General features: G+C 47.5%; 1 protein-coding gene across 1 annotated transcript in view; it reads right to left on the reverse strand.

Annotated features, from left to right (window-relative positions):
* The window catches only part of LOC134949561 (H-2 class I histocompatibility antigen, Q9 alpha chain-like), a 240,076-nt gene that overhangs the window by 35,675 nt on the left and 179,016 nt on the right, over window positions 1–25,385 (reverse strand). The window contains exon 4 of the mRNA XM_063938219.1: window positions 4,475–4,747. Within this exon, the coding sequence (XP_063794289.1) occupies window positions 4,475–4,747 (273 nt within the window). The remainder of the gene's footprint in view (window positions 1–4,474; window positions 4,748–25,385) is intronic.

The following is a 25,385-nucleotide window of genomic DNA, read 5'->3' on the forward strand; positions in this document are numbered from 1 at the left end:
CCCAGAAACACCCACTTCCTGTCAATCACACTCCGATCACCAGAACGAAAAAAAATCCTCGTAATGCCGCGTGTAAAATACCAAACTTAGTAGCAAATTTACTTGACGCAGACGCACTGCGGACATTGCGCATGCGCATTAGCGACTAATCGCTACGTTGCGGAAAAAAAAATAACGAGCGATCAACTCGGAATGACCCCCCATGTCGGGCGTTCCCCACAGAGATACTAGAGTAAGAAACACCTCCTGGTGAAGCTCCTACTCTCACGGGTGAACTGTGGGATGGCTTAAGAAATCTGCTTCCCAGTTTTCTCCCGGAATGTGAATCGCGGAGATTATTATTATTACAAGTTACTTATATAGCGCACACATATGCTGCAGTGCTTTACAGAGAATATTTGCCCATTCACATCAGTCCCTGTCCCAGTGGAGCTTACAATCTGTATTCCCTATCACATGTACACACAGACACATTCACACTAGGGTTAATTTTGTTGGAAGCCAATTAACCTACCAGTATATTTTTGGATTGTGGGAGGAAACTGGAGTACCCGGAGGAAACCCACGCAAGTATGGGAGAATATACAAACTCCACACAGTTAGGGCCATGGTGGGAATCGAACCCATGCTGTGAGGCAGTAATGCTAACCATTACACCATCCGTACTGCCCAGAGATGGCCGGAACCCAGTGCTCCGACCTCTTTCATGGCGTTCCAGCATCGATTTCCTCCTTGTCTATTTATATAAGCCACTGCTGTGGAATTGTCGGACTGAACACATACTGGATGACCCTGGACCATGGTCTGTATTTGAATGAGCGCATACCTGATCGCTCTCAGTTCCAAGATGTTGATCTGTAACATCGATTCCTGACTGTTCCAGAGTCCCTGAAAGTGATTAGTTTGAAACACAGCTCCCCAACCCGTGTGGCTGGCGTCCGTGGTGACCATCATCCAAGACCAAATAGTGAACGGAGCTCCCCTGGTCAGATTGTGGCTGTGAAGCCACCAGTGGAGAGATTGAGAAGTCTGTACCGCCAAGCGGAACAACTGCGAGTCCAGGTGAGGTCCCATCAGAGTCCAACAGCTGAGAATTTGAGCTTGAAGCGGTCGGGCATGAAAATCTGGCATATGGCACTGCCTCGAAGGTTGCTACCATCTTGCTTAATACCTGCATGCATCTGAGAACTGAGACTATCGGTAAATGTAACAGTGTTCGGATTCTGTCCTGAGGAAGAAACACTTTCTGGCTCCTGGTGTCGAATAAGAATCCTAGAAATACCATCTTCTGGGAAGGAAGCAGTGACGATTTTTGGAAAATGTATTATCCACCCGAATGATTGCAGGGTGTCTATTGCGAGCTGCAAGTGTTGGTGAAGAATAGTCTCTGATGGAGCCTTGATTAACAGATCAGCCAAGTAGGGAGTAATGTTGACTCCCTGACACCTCAGTACCACTACTATATAGCCCATGATTTTTGTAAACACCCGAGGGGCCGTGGAGAGACCGAACGGGAGAACCTAAAACTGAATGTGCCATGGACCAACGGCAAATCTCAGAAGATATTGGTGACCTGTTCAAATGGGAACATGTAGTTATGCGTCCTTTATGTCTATGGAAGCCAAATATTCCTCCGGTTCCATGGAGGTGATAATTGAACGAATGGATTCCATTTTGAATTTCTGAGAGATATGGATTTAGGCATTTTAGATTTACAAATGGGCTGAAACGAACCGTCCGGTTTGTTTTACGAGAAAAAGACTTGCTTAAAAGCCCTGACCTTTTCGTTGGTTTTAACCGGAATAATTACTCCGTTGTGTAAAAGTATGGCCGTCACTTGAATGAGAACCTGCCGTCTGGAGGGATCGCTTGGGAGAGGAGTAATGAAAAATCGATGTGGGACTGGTTCCTCGAGGTCTAAGATATATCGTCGGGAAATGACCCCCGTCACCTACCGATCTGGTTTCGACAGAAGCTACACTTCCTTGAACTGCAGTAACTAAGCCTCAACCACCAGTGATCCCTCCGGAGGCCTTGAAGCGTCATGCGGCAGGCTTGTCGGTAGACTTAATTGCTGGTCTACGAGTTGCCTGTGTTCCTCTACCTCTGAACACTCATCTACGTGGAAATCTTGAAAAGGCCCGAAAGGACTGGAAACTTCCCCTGCCCTGAGTACGAAAGGACCAAAACCTCGTGGTTTTCGGTTTTTGAGGGGCAATGGGAAGAAAAGGGCTCTTGCCTCCAGTAGTATTGGAAATAATATTAGTTAGTTCCGAGCCAAAAAGAAACTCCCCTTCAAAGGGCACGGCTGTTAAAGTCTGTTTTGCATTCCAAACCCGAAGCCATAGAGATCTTCTTGCCGTTACAGCTAAGGCAGATACACGTGACTGTAGGCTTTTCCTACATAAGTCAGAGCCTCAGAAATTTGTTCTGCTAATTGAATAGCTTCCGATGGATCGTCAGATTGCATTCCAGACACTACTTGTGGTAGCCAGTCGTCCATGGCCTTAAGGACCCAAGAGCCAGCGAAGATTGGACATAGAAAAATACCTGAGATGGCAAACACAGATTTAAGAATTGCCTCTATTTTCCTATCTGTAGGATCCTTCAAGGATGACGGTAGCCTTCGCTAAGTGTGTAATGAGGCAAACCAACTTTTGGGACTGTTTCACAAAAATTTGTGTCTTCCGGAAAAGGATACAGAAATCTCAATTTCTTCGGGGCCTGGAAAAGAGAGTCCGGTTTAAGCCAGGGCTCCTTCAAAATATCTGCAAAATGTGAATAAGAAGGGAAGACAGCCACTTGTCTTTTCTGCCTTTGAAAAAGGCTGATTAAGTCTCCTCCACTGCCGTATCCTGAAGATTAAGAGTTTGACAAATGGCTTCTATCAGTAATCTGACACCTGAGCTTGTAGATAGCTCCTCTTCTTCCCAAGCCCAAGTATCCAACCACTCAGGGTCTACTTCACCGTCCTCTAAGGGATGGGCTACAGAATATAACTCCTCCCCTGGGAAGGTTATAGCGGGTAATGGCTGTGTGCGTTTAGTGGCAGTAGAATTACCTGAAGAATTCACTATCTTGTTCAAGGACTGACCTAAGTTAGAGAGACACTTGCCCATATTGTTCGCCCACAGTGGCTCCTCAGGAGTCTGGCCTGAATCTGTACCCGATTTGGATTGACGCAAGTCTGATATGGTATCTGCCATATTATTGGCCCACAAAGGCATAGACTGATCTGCAGCACCTCCCTCCTGGTCCGCTACCGGTGTTCCAGAGCATGTAGTACAGAGAGTACCTGTGTCCGTGCTACCTTTTGAAAGCTTGGAACCACACTGTGAACAGGCAAAATAAACAACCGAGCCTGCTTTCCCTTTTGCAGATTTATCCGGCTTATTGGCCATAATACTATTCTTACTAATGGTCCAATAAATCAGCAATAAGTAATAAAAAACCTGCACAATCGACAGTTAGAACTAAGGTAAAACTCTAATCTAACAATGTGCCCTGAAAAAAATATAATATTATATACCCCTCTTGTGAATAACAGGGTGAGTTAGATACTATTAGTGAACCCGACAATAAGTAAGGAGTGTATCACTATATCACAGGATATGTAAGTATAGAAAGGGCAGCCAAAATAAACACAGTGATACTTGAGAATGTGTGTGTGTGTGTGTGTGTGTGTGTGTGTGTGTGTGTGTGTGTGTGTACACCGTGGCTGTTGTAAAATGCCCTTCAGTAGAAGGACCGCGCCACTACAGCTGAAGGACCGTGGATCCCCTTCAGGAAAAGGCTCGTGACTTGTCACTGACTGTCTGGAGGGCAGCGGGAAGGAATATACTCCCCTTCAATCCTGCTCCGCCTGTACACAAGCCTGCTGACCTGTTGAAAGGCAGCGGTAAAATTAACAGCGCCTCACCAAGCGTTCCACATACTACTCAGTGCCGCAGCTCACCCACGAGAGGGGGGGGGGGGGGGGGGATGAAGGGAACACTGATCATATACACACAACACAACAGAAGAAACAGACCAATTCTGCCAAGACAGATTGTGGCTGTCCTACCTTAAGAGTACCTCCTCGGATCCTGTCCGGATAGAGAGCCCCAGTGACCCGAGTATGGTGACAATCCAGAGGCATATTAGAGTGGGAAAATGCGACTTACTCTAGCTAACCCCTCTCTAGTTGTACCTGCTACCTGTATACAGGGACTAAGTACCTCAGACAAACCTAATAAAACGACAAAAACCTAGCTAAAAGCTATAGGAAAAAACTGTGCCTGTACTCCGCTGGCACAAAACTAAAACTGAGGTACTTGTTGGTCAGGCTGGAGATGGGAGGGGTTAGAGGGGTTTTGGTGTCAATATAATAGAACTAATACGGCAGATTATTATATTGTCAACAGTGATAACTGGAACAATACAGAATGTAAGTACTATGTATAATACACACGCCCCAGGTACACCCGACACTCACTCCACAGGACAGTCAGTGGCTCCTCCAGGCTGCTGTGATCCACATAACAGGAGTAAGTGTCCTCATCCCTGAGAAAGACTTCCACGGAGACTCTGGTCTGATAGGTGCCGTCAGGATGGGGGAGGATCTTCTTAGCTTCATCTGAGGGAACCTCGTCTCTCCCATTCCTCATCCACTTCACATCCACAGCTCGGGGGTGAAACCCGTACACCTGACAGTGAAGCTTTGTGACCTCGCCTGACCGGTGACCTGTGACCTTCACCTGTGGGCGAACTGAGAGGGAGAAAGAGAGACAGATGTTACATAGAGTGATCTACTGACTGTCACTCAGTGTTCCCATGTGAGAGCGCTGTGTCTACATGTGATCCTGGGAGGATGGAGGCAGGGAGTACACTGACTGCAGCTCACTCACTCATTGGTGCGAGTCGCTTTTCTGCTTCCCAATCACTATGAGGCCCATGTATTATTCCATATTTGCGACTACTTCATTTCGAGAGTTAGCCGCAAATATTAAGTAACACCCAAATGAGATACCTGCTGCGATCCCTCCATTCCCGCAGCAGCAGCATGCCCCATAGCTTTCTATAGGGGAGGCAATTCTGCCTGATTTACAAATATCTGGAATGCGATGTATTCTGGATATTGATCCCCGCAGCTACAGTCATCTGAAGATGGCGGTAACCCATTGTAGCCTATGGGCTATACCACAATTGTAGGTGATAGACGGTTCCTCCAGAACCCTCCCCGGAAGTGACCACTTTGCAGCGTGGTCAGAACTTTCCATGCATGTGCAGACCACCCGGAAGCCCTCCTAGCACATCGCCCCGATTGCTATGAATATGTGATCAGTGATTAATGTGTTCCTATGTCTCTCACCATCCCTGCTCTCTATCCTGTGACTGGATGCATCCTCTGTACTCTGCTTCCCACTCAGTCACTCACAATGTCTCTCACCATCCCTGCTCTCTATCCTGTGACTGGATGCATCCTCTGTACTCTGCTTCCCACTCAGTCACTCACACTGTCTCTCACCTCCCCTGCTCTCTATCCTGTGACTGGATGCATCCTCTGTACTCTGCTTCCCACTCACTCACTCACACTGTCTCTCACCTCCCCTGCTCTCTATCCTGTGACTGGATGCATCCTCTGTACTCTGCTTCCCACTCAGTCAGTCACAATGGCCCTCATTCCGAGTTGTTCGCTCGGAGATTTTCATCGCATCGCAGTGAGAATTCTTTAAGTGCGCATGCGCAATGTTCGCACTGCGACTGCGCCAAGTAACTTTACTATGAAGAAAGTAAGTTTACTCACGGCTTTTTCATCGCTCCGACGTTCGCATTGTGATTAACAGGAAATGGGTGTTACTGGGCGGAAACACGGCGTTTTATGGGCGTGTGGCTGAAAACGCTACCGTTTCCGGAAAAAACGCAGGAGTGGCCGGGGAAACGGTGGGAGTGCCTGGCCGAACGCTGGGTGTGTTTATGACGTCAACCAGGAACGAAAAGCACTGAACTGATCGCACAGGCAGAGTAAGTCTGAAGCTACTCAAAAACTGCTAAGTCGTTTGTGATCGCAATATTGCGCATACATCGGTCGCACATTTAAGAAGCTAAGATTCACTCCCAGTAGGCGGCGGCTTAGCGTGTGTAACTCTGCTACATTCGCCTTGCGAGCGATCAACTCGGAATGAGGGCCAATGTCTCTCACCTCCCCTGCTCTCTATCCTGTGACTGGATGCATCCTCTGTACTCTGCTTCCCACTCAGTCACTCACACTGTCTCTCACCTCTCCTGCTCTCTATCCTGTGACTGGATGCATCCTCTGTACTCTGCTTCCCACTCAGTCACTCACAATGTCTCTCACCTCCCCTGCTCTCTATCCTGTGACTGGATGCATCCTCTGTACTCTGCTTCCCACTCAGTCACTCACACTGTCTCTCACCTCTCCTGTTCTCTATCCTGTGACTGGATGCATCCTCTGTACTCTGCTTCCCACTCACTCACAATGTCTCTCACCTCCCCTGTTCTCTATCCTGTGACTGGATGAATCCTCTGTACTCTGCTTCCCACTCACTCACTCAGTCACTCACAATGTCTCTCACCGCCCCTGTTCTCTATCCTGTGACTGGATGTATCCTCTGTACTCTGCTTCACTCACTCACTCACTCACTCACTCACTCACTCACTCACTCACTCACAATGTCTCTCACCTCCCCTGTTCTCTATCCTGTGACTGGATGTATCCTCTGTACTCTGCTTCCCACTCACTCACTCACAATGTCTCTCACCTCCCCTGTTCTCTATCCTGTGACTGGATGTATCCTCTGTACTCTACTCCCACTCAGTCACTCACAATGTCTCTCACCTCCCCTGTTCTCTATCCTGTGACTGGATGCATCCTCTGTACTCTGCTTCCCACTCACTCACTCACTAGGTCTCTCACCTCCCCTGCTCTCTATCCTGTGACTGGATGTATCCTCTGTACTCTGCTTCCCACTCACTCACTCACTCACTCACTCACTCACTCACTCACAATGTCTCTCACCTCCCCTGTTCTCTATCCTGTGACTGGATGCATCCTCTGTACTCTGCTTCCCACTCAGTCACTCACTCACTCACTCACTCACTCACTCACTCACTCACAATGTCTCTCACCTCCCCTGTTCTCTATCCTGTGACTGGATGCATCCTCTGTACTCTGCTTCCCACTCAGTCACTCACAATGTCTCTCACCTCCCCTGCTCTCTATCCTGTGACTGGATGCATCCTCTGTACTCTGCTTCCCACTCAGTCACTCACAATGTCTCTCACCTCCCCTGCTCTCTATCCTGTGACTGGATGCATCCTCTGTACTCTGCTTCCCACTCAGTCACTCACAATGTCTCTCACCTCCCCTGTTCTCTATCCTGTGACTGGATGCATCCTCTGTACTCTGCTTCCCACTCACTCACCCACATTGTCTCTCACCTCCCCTGCTCTCTATCCTGTGACTGGATGTATCCTCTGTACTCTGCTTCCCACTCAGTCACTCACACTGTCTCTCACCTCCCCTGTTCTCTATCCTGTGACTGGATGTATCCTCTGTACTCTGCTGTCCACTCAGTCACTCACAATGTCTCTCACCTCCCCTGTTCTCTATCCTGTGACTGGATGTATCCTCTGTACTCTGCTTCCCACTCAGTCACTCACAATGTCTCTCACCTCCCCTGCTCTCTATCCTGTGACTGGATGTATCCTCTGTACTCTGCTGTCCACTCAGTCACTCACAATGTCTCTCACCTCCCCTGCTCTCTATCCTGTGACTGGATGCATCCTCTGTACTCTGCTTCCCCCTCACTCACTCACAATGTCTCTCACCTCCCCTGCTCTCTATCCTGTGACTGGATGTATCCTCTGTACTCTGCTGTCCACTCAGTCACTCACAATGTCTCTCACCTCCCCTGCTCTCTATCCTGTGACTGGATGCATCCTCTGTACTCTGCTTCCCACTCACTCACCCACATTGTCTCTCACCTCCCCTGCTCTCTATCCTGTGACTGGATGTATCCTCTGTACTCTGCTTCCCACTCAGTCACTCACAATGTCTCTCACCTCCCCTGCTCTCTATCCTGTGACTGGATGTATCCTCTGTACTCTGCTGTCCACTCAGTCACTCACAATGTCTCTCACCTCCCCTGCTCTCTATCCTGTGACTGGATGCATACTCTGTACTCTGCTTCCCACTCACTCACCCACAATATCTCTGCATCATGGTCTGGGTGTCATTATTAGGGGTGGCAGTGTAGATCACTGCACGTGTACACACTGAGATGCGACAGCATCTCGCATATGTGAATGCCTGTCTGATTGACAGGCAGAGACAGTCGCAGGGCGGGGAGGGGGCATCGTGGGATAGTCTCCGGGGCGCAGTCCGGACAACACAGGCGTATCCGCACCATTTGTGGGGCAGTGCCGCAGAGGGCTACCCTAAACATGAAAAAAGTCAACGCTGTGTGTGCATTTCTATGTATGATGAGGTGTAGTATACAGTAAATGTGATACAGGTATATAGATACAGTGTATATAATGTGTGGTGTCACCTCTCTTCTCCTCTCTCCCATTGTTACACCACTGAGTACAGGACAGTATAATGTAATGAGACACATGAGGAAATGACCAGTATAACTGATAGGGATGTATGATGAGGTGTAATATAAATGTGATACAGGTATATAGATACAGTGTATATAATGTGTGGTGTCACCTCTCTTCTCCTCTCTCCCATTGTTACACCACTGAGTACAGGATAGTATAATGTAATGAGACACATGAGGAAATGACCAGTATAACTGATAGGGATGTATGATGAGGTGTAATATAAATGTGATACAGGTATATAGATACAGTGTATATAATGTGTGGTGTCACCTCTCTTCTCCAGATCCTCTCTCCCATTGTTACACCACTGAGTACAGGACAGTATAATGTAATGAGACACATGAGGAAATGACCAGTATAACTGATAGGGATGTATGATGAGGTGTAATATAAATGTGATACAGGTATATAGATACAGTGTATATAATGTGTGGTGTCACCTCTCTTCTCCTCTCTCCCATTGTTACACCACTGAGTACAGGATAGTATAATGTAATGAGACACATGAGGAAATGACCAGTATAACTGATAGGGATGTATGATGAGGTGTAATATAAATGTGATACAGGTATATAGATACAGTGTATATAATGTGTGGTGTCACCTCTCTTCTCCAGATCCTCTCTCCCATTGTTACACCACTGAGTACAGGACAGTATAATGTAATGAGACACATGAGGAAATGACCAGTATAACTGATAGGGATGTATGATGAGGTGTAATATAAATGTGATACAGGTATATAGATACAGTGTATATAATGTGTGGTGTCACCTCTCTTCTCCTCTCTCCCATTGTTACACCACTGAGTACAGGATAGTATAATGTAATGAGACACATGAGGAAATGACCAGTATAACTGATAGGGATGTATGATGAGGTGTAATATAAATGTGATACAGGTATATAGATACAGTGTATATAATGTGTGGTGTCACCTCTCTTCTCCTCTCTCCCATTGTTACACCACTGAGTACAGGACAGTATAATGTAATGAGACACATGAGGAAATGACCAGTATAACTGATAGGGATGTATGATGAGGTGTAATATAAATGTGATAAAGGTATATAGATACAGTGTATATAATGTGTGGTGTCACCTCTCTTCTCCTCTCTCCCATTGTTACACCACTAAGTACAGGACAGTATAATGTAATGAGACACATGAGGAAATGACCAGTATAACTGATAGGGATGTATGATGAGGTGTAATATAAATGTGATACAGGTATATAGATACAGTGTATATAATGTGTGGTGTCACCTCTCTTCTCCTCTCTCCCATTGTTACACCACTGAGTACAGGACAGTATAATGTAATGAGACACATGAGGAAATGACCAGTATAACTGATAGGGATGTATGATGAGGTGTAATATAAATGTGATACAGGTATATAGATACAGTGTATATAATGTGTGGTGTCACCTCTCTTCTCCTCTCTCCCATTGTTACACCACTGAGTACAGGATAGTATAATGTAATGAGACACATGAGGAAATGACCAGTATAACTGATAGGGATGTATGATGAGGTGTAATATAAATGTGATACAGGTATATAGATACAGTGTATATAATGTGTGGTGTCACCTCTCTTCTCCTCTCTCCCATTGTTACACCACTAAGTACAGGACAGTATAATGTAATGAGACACATGAGGAAATGACCAGTATAACTGATAGGGATGTATGATGAGGTGTAATATAAATGTGATACAGGTATATAGATACAGTGTATATAATGTGTGGTGTCACCTCTCTTCTCCTCTCTCCCATTGTTACACCACTGAGTACAGGACAGTATAATGTAATGAGACACATGAGGAAATGACCAGTATAACTGATAGGGATGTATGATGAGGTGTAATATAAATGTGATACAGGTATATAGATACAGTGTATATAATGTGTAGTGTCACCTCTCTTCTCCTCTCTCCCATTGTTACACCACTGAGTACAGGACAGTATAATGTAATGAGACACATGAGGAAATGACCAGTATAACTGATAGGGATGTATGATGAGGTGTAATATAAATGTGATACAGGTATATAGATACAGTGTATATAATGTGTGGTGTCACCTCTCTTCTCCTCTCTCCCATTGTTACACCACTGAGTACAGGACAGTATAATGTAATGAGACACATGAGGAAATGACCAGTATAACTGATAGGGATGTATGATGAGGTGTAATATAAATGTGATACAGGTATATAGATACAGTGTATATAATGTGTGGTGTCACCTCTCTTCTCCTCTCTCCCATTGTTACACCACTGAGTACAGGATAGTATAATGTAATGAGACACATGAGGAAATGACCAGTATAACTGATAGGGATGTATGATGAGGTGTAATATAAATGTGATACAGGTATATAGATACAGTGTATATAATGTGTGGTGTCACCTCTCTTCTCCAGATCCTCTCTCCCATTGTTACACCACTGAGTACAGGACAGTATAATGTAATGAGACACATGAGGAAATGACCAGTATAACTGATAGGGATGTATGATGAGGTGTAATATAAATGTGATACAGGTATATAGATACAGTGTATATAATGTGTGGTGTCACCTCTCTTCTCCTCTCTCCCATTGTTACACCACTGAGTACAGGATAGTATAATGTAATGAGACACATGAGGAAATGACCAGTATAACTGATAGGGATGTATGATGAGGTGTAATATAAATGTGATACAGGTATATAGATACAGTGTATATAATGTGTGGTGTCACCTCTCTTCTCCTCTCTCCCATTGTTACACCACTGAGTACAGGACAGTATAATGTAATGAGACACATGAGGAAATGACCAGTATAACTGATAGGGATGTATGATGAGGTGTAATATAAATGTGATACAGGTATATAGATACAGTGTATATAATGTGTGGTGTCACCTCTCTTCTCCTCTCTCCCATTGTTACACCACTGAGTACAGGACAGTATAATGAAATGAGACACATGAGGAAATGACCAGTATAACTGATAGTGATGTATGATGAGGTGTAATATAAATGTGATACAGGTATATAGATACAGTGTATATAATGTGTGGTGTCACCTCTCTTCTCCTGTCTCCCATTGTTACACCACTGAGTACAGGACAGTATAATGTAATGAGACACATGAGGAAATGACCAGTATAACTGATAGGGATGTATGATGAGGTGTAAATAAGAATTTACTCACCGGTAATTCTATTTCTCGTAGTCTGTAGTGGATGCTGGGAACTCCGTAAGGACCATGGGGAATAGACGGGCTCCGCAGGAGACTGGGCACTCTAAAGAAAGATTTAGGACTATCTGGTGTGCACTGGCTCCTCCCCCTATGACCCTCCTCCAAGTCTCAGTTAGGAACTGTGCCCGGAAGAGCTGACACAATAAGGAAGGATTTTGAATCCCGGGTAAGACTCATACCAGGATTACCAGCCACACTAATCACACCATATAACACGTGATAGGAACCCCGGTTAACAGTATGATAACAATGGAGCCTCTGAATAGATGGCTCGCAATAACAACCCGATTTTTGCAACACTATGTACAAGTATTGCAGACAATCCGCACTTGGGATGGGCGCCCAGCATCCACTACGGACTACGAGAAATAGAATTACCGGTGAGTAAATTCTTATTTTCTCTGACGTCCTAGTGGATGCTGGGGACTCTGTAAGGACCATGGGGATTATACCAAAGCTCCCAAACGGGCGGGAGAGTGCGGATGACTCTGAAGCACCGAATGAGAGAACTCCAGGTCCTCCTCAGCCAGGGTATCAAATTTGTAGAATTTTGCAAACGTGTTTGCCCCTGACCAAGTAGCTGCTCGGCAAAGTTGTAAAGCCGAGATCCCTCGGGCAGCCGCCCAAGATGAGCCCACCTTCCTTGTGGAATGGGCTTTTATTGATTTAAGCTGCGGTAATCCTACCGCAGAATGCGCCAGCTGAATAGTGCTACAAATCCAGCGCGCAATAGACTGCTTAGAAGCAGGAGCACCCAGCTTGTTGGGTGCATACAGGATAAACAGCGAGTCAGTTTTTCTGACTCCAGCCGTCCTGGAAACATACATTTTCAGGGCCCTGACTACGTCCAGCAACTTGGAATCCTCCAAGTCCCTAGTAGCCGCAGGCACCACAATAGGTTGGTTGAAGTGAAAAGCTGAGACCACCTTCGGGAGAAACTGAGGACGAGTCCTCAATTCTGCCCTATCCATATGGAAAATCAGATAGGGGCTTTTACAAGACAAAGCCGCTAATTCTGAAACCCGCCTGGCTGAAGCCAGGGCCAACAGCATGACCACTTTCCACGTGAGATATTTTAAATCTTAAATTTTAAATGGTTCGAACCAATGTGATTTTAGGAATGCCAAAACCACATTGAGATCACAAGGTGCCACTGGGGACACAAAAGGAGGCTGAATATGCAGAACTCCTTTGACAAAAGTCTGAACTTCAGGCAATGAAGCCAGTTCTTTCTGGAAGAAAATCGACAGAGCCGAAATCTGGACCTTGATGGACCCCAATTTGAGGCCCAACGTCACCCCTGCTTGCAGGAAGTGCAGGAATCGACCCAGTTGAAACTCTTCCGTCGGGGCAATCATGGCCTCACACCAAGCAACATATTTCCGCCAAATGCAGTGATAATGTCTTGCGGTGACATCCTTCCTGGCTTTGATCAGGGTAGGGATGACTTCCTCCGGAATACCCTTTTCCTTTAGGATCCGGTGTTCAACCGCCATGCCGTCAAACGCAGCCGCGGTAAGTCTTGGAACAGACAGGGTCCCTGCTGCAGCAGGTCTTGTCTGAGCGGCAGAGGCCAAGGGTCCTCTGCAAGCATCTCTTGAAGTTCCGGGTACCAAGCTCTTCTTGGCCAATCCGGAACCACGAGTATAGTTTTCACTCCTCGCCTTCTTATTATTCTCAGTACCTTGGGTATGAGAGGTAGAGGAGGAAACACATAAACCGACTGGTACACCCACGGTGTCACTAGAGCGTCCACAGTGATCGCCTGAGGGTCTCTTGACCTGGCGCAATATCTTTTCAACTTCTTGTTGAGGCGGGACGCCATCATGTCCACCTGTGGTCTTTCCCACCGGTTTACCAGCATTTGGAAGACTTCTGGATGAAGTCCCCATTCTCCCGGGTGGAGGTCGTGCCTGCTGAGGAAGTCTGCTTCCCAGTTGTCCACTCCCGGAATGAACACTGCTGTCAGTGCTAACACATGATTCTCCGCCCATCGGAGAATCCTTGTGGCTTCTGCCATCGCCATCCTGCTTCTTGTGCCGCCCTGTCTGTTTACATGGGCGACCGCCGTGATGTTGTCTGACTGGATCAGTACCGGCTGGTCCTGAAGCAGGGGCCTTGCCTGGCTCAGGGCATTGTTTAATGGCCCTTAGCTCCAGGATATTTATGTGAAGAGAAATCTCCTAATCTGACCACAGTCCTTGGAAATTTCTTCCCTTTGTGACTGCACCCCAGCCCCGAAGGCTGGAATCCGTGGTCACCAGTACCCAGTCCTGTATTCCGAATCTGTGGCCCTCTAGTAGATGAGCCCTCTGCAGCCACCACAGCAGCGACACCCTGGTTCTTGACGATAGGGTTATCCGCTGTTGCATCTGGAGATGGGACCCGGACCATTTGTCCAACAGGTCCCACTGGAACATCCTTGCGTGGAACCTTCCGAATGGATTTGCTTCGTACGAAGCTACCATTTTCCCCAGGACTCGTGTGCATTGATGTACCGACACTTTTCCTGGTTTTAGGATGTCTCTGACTAGAGATGACAACTCCTCGGCTTTTTCTGGTCTGTGTCCAGAATCATTCCCAGGAACAGAAGACGTGTCGTCGGGACCAGCTGTGACTTTGGAATATTGAGAATCCAGCCGTGCTGTTGTAGCACTTCCCGAGAAAGTACTACCCCCACTACCAACTGTTCTTTGGACCTCGCCTTTATCAGGAGATCGTCTCGAATTCCAGCCTGTACCCCTGAGATACTACTTGAAGGACCCAGGGATCCACCTGTGAGAGAGCCCACTGTGCGCTGAAATTTCTGAGACGGGCCCCCACCGTTCCTGGTTCCGCCTGAGCAGCCCCAGCGTCATGCTGTGGACTTACCGGACACAGGGGAGGACTTTTGCTCTTGGGAACTAGCTGTGTGTTGCAGCTTTTTCCCCCTACCTCTGCCTCTCGGCAGAAAGGATGAGCCTCTAGCCCTCTTATTTTTCTGGGGCCGAAAGGACTGTACATGGTAATACGGTGCTTTCTTTTGCTGTGGAGTAGCCTGTGGCAAAAAGGTCGATTTCCCAGCAGTAGCTGTGGAAACGAGGTCTGAAAGGCCCTCCCCAAAAAGTTCCACTCCTTTATAGGGTAAAACTTCCATGTGCCGCTTTGAGTCGGCATCACCTGACCATTGCCGAGTCCATAACCTCCTTCTGGCGGCAATGGACATAGCGCTTATTTTTGATGCCAGCCGGCAAATATCCCTCTGTGCATCACGCATGTATAAGACAGCGTCTTTTATATGGTCAATCGTCAGCAAAATATTGTCCCTATCCATGGTATCAATGTTTTCCGACAGGGAATCTGACCACGCAGCTGCAGCACTGCACATCCAAGCCGATGCAATAGCGGGTCTCAATATAATGCCAGTGTGTGTGTATATAGGCCCTCATTCCGAGTTGTTCGCTCGCAAGGCGAATGTAGCAGAGTTACACACGCTAAGCCTACGCCTACTGGGAGTGAATCTTAGCTTCTTAAAAGTGCGACCGATGTATTCGCAATATTGCGATCACAAACCTCGTAGCAGTTTTAGAGTAGCTTCAGACTTACTCTGCCTGTGCGATCAGTTCAGTGCTTGTCGTTCCTGGTTGACGTCATAAACACACCCAGCATTCGCCCAGGCACTCCCACCATTTCTCCGGCCACTCCTGCGTTTTTTCCGGAAACGGTAGCGTTTTCAGCCACACGCCCCTAAAACGCCGTGCTTCCGCCCAGTAACACCCATTTCCTGTCAATCACATTACGATCGCCGGAGCGATGAAAAAGCCGTGAGTAAAATTACTTTCTTCATAGCAAAATTACTTGGCACAGTCGCAGTGCGAACATGCGCATGCGCACTAAGCAGGAAAACGCTGCGATGCGATGAAAAATACCGAGCGAACAACTCGGAATGAGGGCCATAGCTTTTAGGGTATTTTCCTGCTTTCCATCAGCAGGTTCTTTTAGGGCGGCCGTATCCGGAGACGGTAGTGCCACCTTCTTTAATAAGCGCGTCAGCGCTTTATCTACCCTAGGGGGTGTTTCCCAACGTGACCTATCCTCTGGCGGGAAAGGGTACGCTGCCATTAACCGTTTAGAAATGATCAATTTCTTATCTGGGGAAGTCCACGCTTTCTCACACACCTCATTTAATTCGTCAGATGCAGGAAAAAATAAGAATTTACTTACCGATAATTCTATTTCTCGTAGTCCGTAGTGGATGCTGGGAACTCCGTAAGGACCATGGGGAATAGCGGCTCCGCAGGAGACTGGGCACAAAAGTAAAAGCTTTAGGACTACCTGGTGTGCACTGGCTCCTCCCCCTATGACCCTCCTCCAAGCCTCAGTTAGGATACTGTGCCCGGACGAGCGTACACAATAAGGAAGGATTTTGAATCCCGGGTAAGACTCATACTAGCCACACCAATCACACCGTACAACCTGTGATCTGAACCCAGTTAACAGCATGATAACAGAGGAGCCTCTGAAAAGATGGCTCACAACAATAATAACCCGATTTTTGTAACAATAACTATGTAAGTATTGCAGACAATCCGCACTTGGGATGGGCGCCCAGCATCCACTACGGACTACGAGAAATAGAATTATCGGTAAGTAAATTCTTATTTTCTCTGACGTCCTAGTGGATGCTGGGAACTCCGTAAGGACCATGGGGATTATACCAAAGCTCCCAAACGGGCGGGAGAGTGCGGATGACTCTGCAGCACCGAATGAGAGAACTCCAGGTCCTCCTCAGCCAGGGTATCAAATTTGTAGAATTTAGCAAACGTGTTTGCCCCTGACCAAGTAGCTGCTCGGCAAAGTTGTAAAGCCGAGACCCCTCGGGCAGCCGCCCAATATGAGCCCACCTTCCTTGTGGAATGGGCTTTTACAGATTTTGGCTGTGGCAGGCCTGCCACAGAATGTGCAAGCTGAATTGTACTACAAATCCAACGAGCAATAGTCTGCTTAGAAGCAGGAGCACCCAGCTTGTTGGGTGAATACAGGATAAACAGCGAGTCAGATTTTCTGACTCCAGCCGTCCTGGAAACATATATTTTCAAGGCCCTGACTACGTCCAGCAACTTGGAGTCCTCCAAGTCCCTAGTAGCCGCAGGTACCACAATAGGCTGGTTCAAGTGAAACGCTGAAACCACCTTAGAGAGAAATTGAGGACGAGTCCTCAATTCTGCCCTGTCCGTATGAAAAATTAGGTAAGGGCTTTTATAGGATAAAGCCGCCAATTCTGAGACACGCCTGGCTTAAGCCAGGGCTAACAGCATTACCACTTTCCATGTGAGATATTTTAAGTCCACAGTGGAGAGTGGTTCAAGCCAATGTGATTTTAGGAACCCCAAAACTACATTGAGATCCCAAGGTGCCACTGGAGGCACAAAAGGAGGCTGTATATGCAGTACCCCCTTGACAAACGTCTGAACTTCAGGAACTGAAGCCAGTTCTTTCTGGAAAAAAATCGACAGGGCCGAAATTTGAACTTTAATAGACCCTAATTTTAGGCCCATAGACAGTCCTGTTTGCAGGAAATGCAGGAAACGACCCAGTTGAAATTCCTCTGTAGGGGCCTTCCTGGCCTCGCACCATGCAACATATTTACGCCAAATACGGTGATAATGTTGCACGGTTACATCCTTCCTGGCTTTGATCAGGGTAGGGATGACTTCATCCGGAATGCCTTTTTCCTTCAGGATCCGGCGTTCAACCGCCATGCCGTCAAACGCAGCCGCGGTAAGTCTTGGAACAGACAGGGTCCCTGCTGGAGCAGGTCCTTTCTTAGAGGTAGAGGCCACGGGTCTTCCGTGAGCATCTCTTGAAGTTCCGGGTGCCAAGTCCTTCTTGGCCAATCCAGAGCCACGAGTATAGTCCTTACTCCTCTCCTTCTTATGATTCTCAGTACCTTGGGTATGAGAGGCAGAGGAGGGAACACATACACTGACTGGTACACCCACGGTGTTACCAGAGCGTCCACAGCTATTGCCTGAGGGTCCCTTGACCTGGCGCAATATCTGTCTAGTTTTTTGTTGAGGCGGGACGCCATCATGTCCACCTTTGGTTTTTCCCAACGGTTCACAATCACGTGGAAGACTTCTGGGTGAAGTCCCCACTCCCCCGGGTGGAGGTCGTGTCTGCTGAGGAAGTCTGCTTCCCAGTTGTCCACTCCCGGAATGAACACTGCTGACAGTGCTATCACATGATTTTCCGCCCAGCGAAGAATCCTTGCAACTTCTGCCATTGCCCTCCTGCTTCTTGTGCCGCCCTGTCTATTTACGTGGTCGACTGCCGTGATGTTGTCCGACTGGATCAGCACCGGCTGACCTTGAAGCAGAGGTGTTGCTAGGCTTAGAGCATTGTAGATGGCCCTTAGCTCCAGGATATTTATGTGAAGTGATGTCTCCAGGCTTGACCACAAGCCCTGGAAATTCCTTCCCTGTGTGACTGCTCCCCAGCCTCTCAGGCTGGCATCCGTTGTCACCAGGACCCAGTCCTGAATGCTGAATCTGCGGCCCTCTAGAAGATGAGCACTCTGCAACCACCACAGGAGAGACACCCTTGTCCTTGGTGCTAAGATTATCCGCTGATGCATCTGAAGATGCGACCCGGACCATTTGTCTAGCAGATCCCACTGGAAGGTTCTTGCGTGGAGTCTGCCGAATGGGATTGCTTCGTAAGAAGCAACCATCTTTCCCAGGACCCTTGTGCATTGATGCACTGAGACTTGGCCTGGTTTTAGGAGATTTCTGACTAGTTCGGATAACTCCCTGGCTTTCTCCTTCGGGAGAAACACCTTTTTCTGGACTGTGTCCAGGATCATCCCTAGGAATAGAAGTCGTGTCGTCGGGATCAGCTGCGATTTTGGAATATTGAGAATCCAACCGTGCTGGCGCAGCACTATCTGAGATAGTGCTACTCCGACTTCCAACTGTTCCCTGGATCTTGCCCTTATCAGGAGATCGTCCAAGTAAGGGATAACTAAAACTCCCTTCCTTCGAAGGAGTATCATCATTTCGGCCATTACCTTGGTAAAGACCCGGGGTGCCGTGGACAATCCAAATGGCAGCGTTTGAAACTGATAGTGACAGTTCTGTACCACAAACCTGAGATACCCTTGGTGAGAAGGGTAAATTGGGACATGTAGGTAAGCATCTTTGATGTCCAGAGACACCATATAGTCCCCTTCTTCCAGGTTTCCAATCACTGCTCTTAGTGACTCCATCTTGAATTTGAACCTTTGTATGTAAGTGTTCAAGGATTTTAGGTTTAAAATTGGTCTCACCGAGCCGTCCGGCTTCGGTACCACAAAAAGCGTGGAATAGTACCCCTTTCCCTGTTGTAGGAGGGGTACCTTGATTATCACCTGCTGGGAATACAGCTCGTGAATGGCTTCCAATACTGCTTCCCTGTCTGAGGGAGACGTCGGTAAAGCAGACTTTAGAAAACGGCGAATTCCAATTTGTACCCCTGGGATACCACCTGAAGGATCCAGGGGTCCACTTGCGAGTGGGCCCACTGCGCACTGAACTTCTGGAGACGGGCCCCCACCGTGCCTGAGTCCGCTTGTAAAGCCCCAGCGTCATGCTGAGGACTTTGGGGAGGCGGGAGAGGGCTTTTGTTCCTGGGAACTGGCTGTTTGTTGCAGCCTTTTTCCTCTCCCTCTGCCACGGGGCAGAAATGAGGCGCCTTTTGCCCGCTTGCCCTTATGGGGCCGAAAGGACTGCGCCTGATAATATGGCGTCTTCTTAGGTTGAGAAGCTACCTGGGGTAAAAATGTGGATTTTCCAGCCGTTGCCATGGCTACCAGGTCTGATAGACCTACCCCAAATAACTCCTCCCCCTTATAAGGCAATACTTCCATGTGCCTTTTAGAATCCGCATCACCTGACCACTGCCGCGTCCATAAACCTCTTCTTGCAGAAATGGACAGCGCGCTAACTCTTGATGCCAGTCGGCAAATATCCCTCTGCGCATCACGCATATATAGAAATGCATCCTTCAAATGCTCTATAGTCAATAATATACTGTCCCTATCTAGGGTATCAATATTTTCAGTCAGGGAATCCGACCACGCCAGGCCCGCACTACACATTCAGGCTGAGGCGATTGCTGGTCGCAGTATAACACCCGTGTGAGTGTATATACATTTTAGGATATTCTCCTGCTTTCTATCGGCAGGTTCCTTTAGGGCGGCCGTATCAGGAGAGGGTAGTGCTACCTGTTTAGACAAGCGTGTGAGCGCTTTATCCACCCTAGGGGGTGTTTCCCAACGTGCTCTATCCTCTGGCGGGAAAGGGTACGATGCCAATAACCTTTTAGGAATTATCAGTTTTTTATCGGGGGAAACCCACGCCTCATCACACACTTCATTTAATTCCTCGGATACAGGAAAAACTACAGGCAGTTTTTTCTCACCAAACATAATACCCTTCTTAGTGGTACTTGTATTATCAGATATATGCAATACATTTTTCATTGCTTCAATCATGTAACGTGTGGCCCTAGTGGAAGTCACGTTTGTCTCCTCATCATCGACACTGGAGTCAGTATCCGTGTCTGTGTCTGCCATTTGAGGTAACGGGCGTTTTAAAGCCCCTGATGGCGTTTGAGACCCCTGGACAGGCACAAGCTGAGTAGCCGGCTGTCTCATGTCGCCAACAGTCTGTCGTAAGGAGCTGACACTGTCACGCAATTCCTTCCACAAGCTCATCCACTCAGGTGTCGACTCCCCAGGGTGTGACAACTGTATAATAGGCAATTGCTCCGCCTCCATCTCATTTTCCTCCTCAAACATGTCGACACAATCGTACCGACACACCGCACACACACAGGGAATGCTCTGATAGAGGACAGGACCCCACTAGCCCTTTGGGGAGACAGAGGGAGAGTATGCCAGCACACGCCAGAGCGCTATATATATATATATATATACAGGAATACCACTATAAAATGTGTTTTTCCCTTTATAGCTGCTGTTAGTATAAACTACTGCACCAATTTAGTACCCCCCTCTCTTTTTTACCCTTTTCTGTAGTGCAGGACTGCAGGGGAGAGTCATGGAGACGTCCTTCCAGCGGAGCTGTGATGGAAAATGGCGCCCGTGTGCTGAGGAGATAAGCCCCGCCCCCTTCTCGGCGGCCTTTTCTCCCGCTTTTTAGGTGAGTTCTGGCAGGGGTTAAAATACACCCATATAGCCCTGGGGGTTATATGTGGTGTATTTATGCCAGCCAAGGTGTTTTACATTGCTGCTCAGGGCGCCCCCCCCCTAGCGCCCTGCACCCTCAGTGACCGGAGTGTGAAGTGTGACTGAGTAACAATGGCGCACAGCTGCAGTGCTGTGCGCTACCTTGTTGAAGACTGATGTCTTCTGCCGCCAATTTTTTCGGACCTTTTCTTGCTTCTGGCTCTGTAAGGGGGCCGGCGGCGCGGCTCCGGGACCGAGCTCCGAGGCTGGGCCTGTGTTCGGTCCCTCTGGAGCTAATGGTGTCCAGTAGCCTAAGAAGCCCAATCCACTCTGCACGCAGGTGAGTTCGCTTCTTCTCCCCTTAGTCCCTCGATGCAGTGAGCCTGTTGCCAGCAGGTCTCACTGAAAATAAAAAACCTAAACTAAACTTTTCACTAAGAAGCTCAGGAGAGCCCCTAGTGTACACCCTTCTCGGCCGGGCATAAAAATCTAACTGAGGCTTGGAGGAGGGTCATAGGGGGAGGAGCCAGTGCACACCAGGTAGTCCTAAAGCTTTCACTTTTGTGCGCAGTCTCCTGCGGAGCCGCTATTCCCCATGGTCCTTACGGAGTTCCCAGCATCCACTAGGACGTCAGAGAAACTACTGGTAGTTTTTTCTCACCAAACATAATACCCTTTTTTGTGGTACCTGGGGTATCATCAGAAATGTGTTATACATTTTTCATTGCCTCAATCATGTATCGGGTGGATCTATTGGAGGGTACACTTGTCTCATCATCGTCGACACTGGAGTCGGTATCCGTGTCGACATCTGTATCTGTCATCTGAGGTAGCGGGCGTTCTACAGCCCCTGATGACATTTGAGACGCTTGGACAGGCACAAGCTGAGTAGCCGGCTGTCCTATGTAGTCAAACCTTTTATGCAAGGAGCTGACACGGTCACGTAATTCCTTCCATAAGTCCATCCACACAGGTGTCGACCCCGCAGGGGGTGACATCACATTCACAGGCATTTGCTCCGCCTCCACATCATTATCTTCATCATACATGTCGACACAGCAGTACCGACACACAGCACACACACAGGGAATGCTCTGACCGAGGACAGGACCCCACAAAGCCCTTTATATATACTGCGCCTAAATTGTGCCCCCCCCCTCTCTTTTTTACCCTTTCTGTAGTGCAGGACTGCAGGGGAGAGCCAGGGAGCGATCCTTCCAGCGGAGCTGTGAGGGAAAATGGCGCCAGTGTGCTGAGGGAGATGGCTCCGCCCCTTTTTTGGCAGGCTTTCTCCCGCTATTTTAACGTTTCTGGCAGGGGTTAATATACACCTATATAGCCCATGGGGCTATATATGGTGTTAGTTTGCCAGCCAAGGTGTTAATATTGCTGCTCAGGGCGCCCCCCCCCCAGCGCCCTGCACCCATCAGTGACCGCAGTGTGTGGTGTGCATGAGGAGCAATGGCGCACAGCTGCAGTGCTGTGCACTACCTTGGAGAAGACAGACGTCTTCAGCCGCCGATTTTCCGGACCTTCTTGCTTCTGGCTCTGTAAGGGGGACGGCGGCGCGGCTCCGGGAACGGACGACGAGGTCGGGTCCTGTGTTCGATCCCTCTGGAGCTAATGGTGTCCAGTAGCCTAAGAAACCCAAGCTACCACCAGTTAGGTAGGTTCGCTTCTTCTCCCCTTAGTCCCTCGCTGCAGTGAGCCTGTTGCCAGCAGGTCTCACTGTAATATAAAAAACCTAAACTATACTTTCTTCCTAGGAGCTCAGGAGAGCCCCTAGTGTGCAACCAGCTCGGCCGGGCACAGAAATCTAACAGAGGCTTGGAGGAGGGTCATAGGGGGAGGAGCCAGTGCACACCAGATAGTCCTAAATCTTTCTTTAGAGTGCCCATCTCCTGCGGAGCCCGTCTATTCCCCATGGTCCTTACGGAGTCCCCAGCATCCACTAGGACGTCAGAGAAATATAAATGTGATACAGGTATATAGATACAGTGTATATAATGTGTGGTGTCACCTCTCTTCTCCAGATCCTCTCTCCCATTGTTACACCACTGAGTACAGGACAGTATAATGCAATGAGACACATGAGGAAATGACCAGTATAACTGATAGGGATGTATGATGAGGTGTAATATAAATGTGATACAGGTATATAGATACAGTGTATATAATGTGTGGTGTCACCTCTCTTCTCCTCTCTCCCATTGTTACACCACTGAGTACAGGACAGTATAATGTAATGAGACACATGAGGAAATGACCAGTATAACTGATAGGGATGTGTGATGAGGTGTAATATAGATGTGATACAGGTATATAGATACAGTGTATATAATGTGTGGTGTCACCTCTCTTCTCCAGATCCTCTCTCCCATTGTTACACCACTGAGTACAGGACAGTATAATGTAATGAGACACATGAGGAAATGACCAGTATAACTGATAGGGATGTATGATGAGGTGTAATATAAATGTGATACAGGTATATAGATACAGTGGGGTATATTTACTAAGCTCCCGATTTTGACCGAGATGGCGTTTTTTCTTCAAAGTGTCATCTCGGTAAATCTCGGTCATTTACTAAACACTAATCACGGCAGTGATGAGGGCATTCGTAATTTTTTGCTAGTTCAGGTAAAAAATTACGAATGAATACACCATCGGTCAAAACGCGGCTGTTTAAGTATGAATCTCGGTCATTTACTAAGAAGTGCAAAGCAAAAAAACACAAAACACTGCCGTGAAAAATTACAACTCGTAAAAAAGTCCTAAAAAAAAAACAGACCTGCTTTTTTTATCCGTGATTTGAGATGCATGCAGGGATCCATGAGATCCGTGCATGTATATCAGTGGGAAGGGGTGGGAAAGTGCTTATTTTTGCAAAAAAAATTGCGTGGGGTCCCCCCTCCTAAGCATAACCAGCCTCGGGCTCTTTTTGCCGAGGAGCCTGGACCCATGGATCTGGTGAGTAGAATTTCTTAAACAGGTACCCCTTGGATTCTACTGGAGAAGAGGACCGACCTGCGTGGGAACATAAGGTAAGTATGTATGTATGTGTGTATGTAAGTAATAAAATTATACTTTCACGGTGTGTGTGTCTTGTGTTTTTTTGGGTATTTTTTTAGTGGTAGTACTACAGGTACCAGCGGTCCCGTTTTTCCTCCGCATGCTGGTACTTGTGGTTCTCCAAGTACCAGCATGCGGGGGAGGCTTGCTGGGACTTGTAGTACTGCTACTAAAAACAATATCTTTTATTTTACAACAAAGGCTATCAGCCCCCCCATCCGCAGCCCATTGGATGGGGGGGGACAGCCTCGGGCTTCACCCCTGGCCCTTGGGTGGCTGGACCCCTTGTTTGAAGGGGTTCCCACTCCCCCAGGGTACCCCGGCCAGGGGTGACTAGTTGGATTTTTGATGCCACGGCCGCAGGGCGCTGTATAAAAGTGACCCCCGGCTGTGGCATTATCTGTCCAGCTAGTGGAGCCCGGTGCTGGTTTTAAAAATACGGGGGACCCCTACTCTTTTTGTCCCCCGTATTTTTGGGACCAGGACCAGGCACAGAGCCCGATGCTGGTTGCTTAAATATGGGGGAACCCCTGTCATTTTTTCCCCCATATTTCTGCAACCAGGATCGGCTCAAAGAGCCCGAGGCTGGTTATGCTTAGGAGGGGGGACCCCACGCAATTTTTTTTAGGATTTTACTTTGTTTAATTAAAAAAAAAAAAAAAATACGAACCCCAGCACGGATCACACAGATCCAGCCGAGATTGATTGTAAAAAAAAACGGCAGTGTTTTGCTAATCACTGCCGTCAAATTAGGTAAAAAAACACGAATGACATCGACATCGGAAGCAAAGAAAAATACGAATACGACAGCTTAGTAAATTAGTCGTAATCAATTCAAAAAGTTGCAGTTTTACACTGTCGATGTCAGTCGTGATTGAACTTTGACCTTTTTTCGGAAATTACGAATCTTAGTAAATAAACCCCAGTGTATATAATGTGTGGTGTCACACCTCTCCTCTCCAGATCCTCTCTCCCATTGTTACACCACTGAGTACAGGACAGTATAATGTAATGAGACACATGAGGAAATGACCAGTATAACTGATAGGGATGTATGATGAGGTGTAATATAAATGTGATACAGGTATATAGATGCAGTGTATATAATGTGTGGTGTCACCTCTCTTCTCCTCTCTCCCATTGTTACACCACTGAGTACAGGACAGTATAATGCAATGAGACACATGAGGAAATGACCAGTATAACCGATAGGGATGTATGATGAGGTGTAATATAAATGTGA

This window comes from Pseudophryne corroboree, chromosome 8 (genome assembly GCF_028390025.1).
Source record: "Pseudophryne corroboree isolate aPseCor3 chromosome 8, aPseCor3.hap2, whole genome shotgun sequence".
NCBI lineage: Eukaryota > Metazoa > Chordata > Amphibia > Anura > Myobatrachidae > Pseudophryne > Pseudophryne corroboree.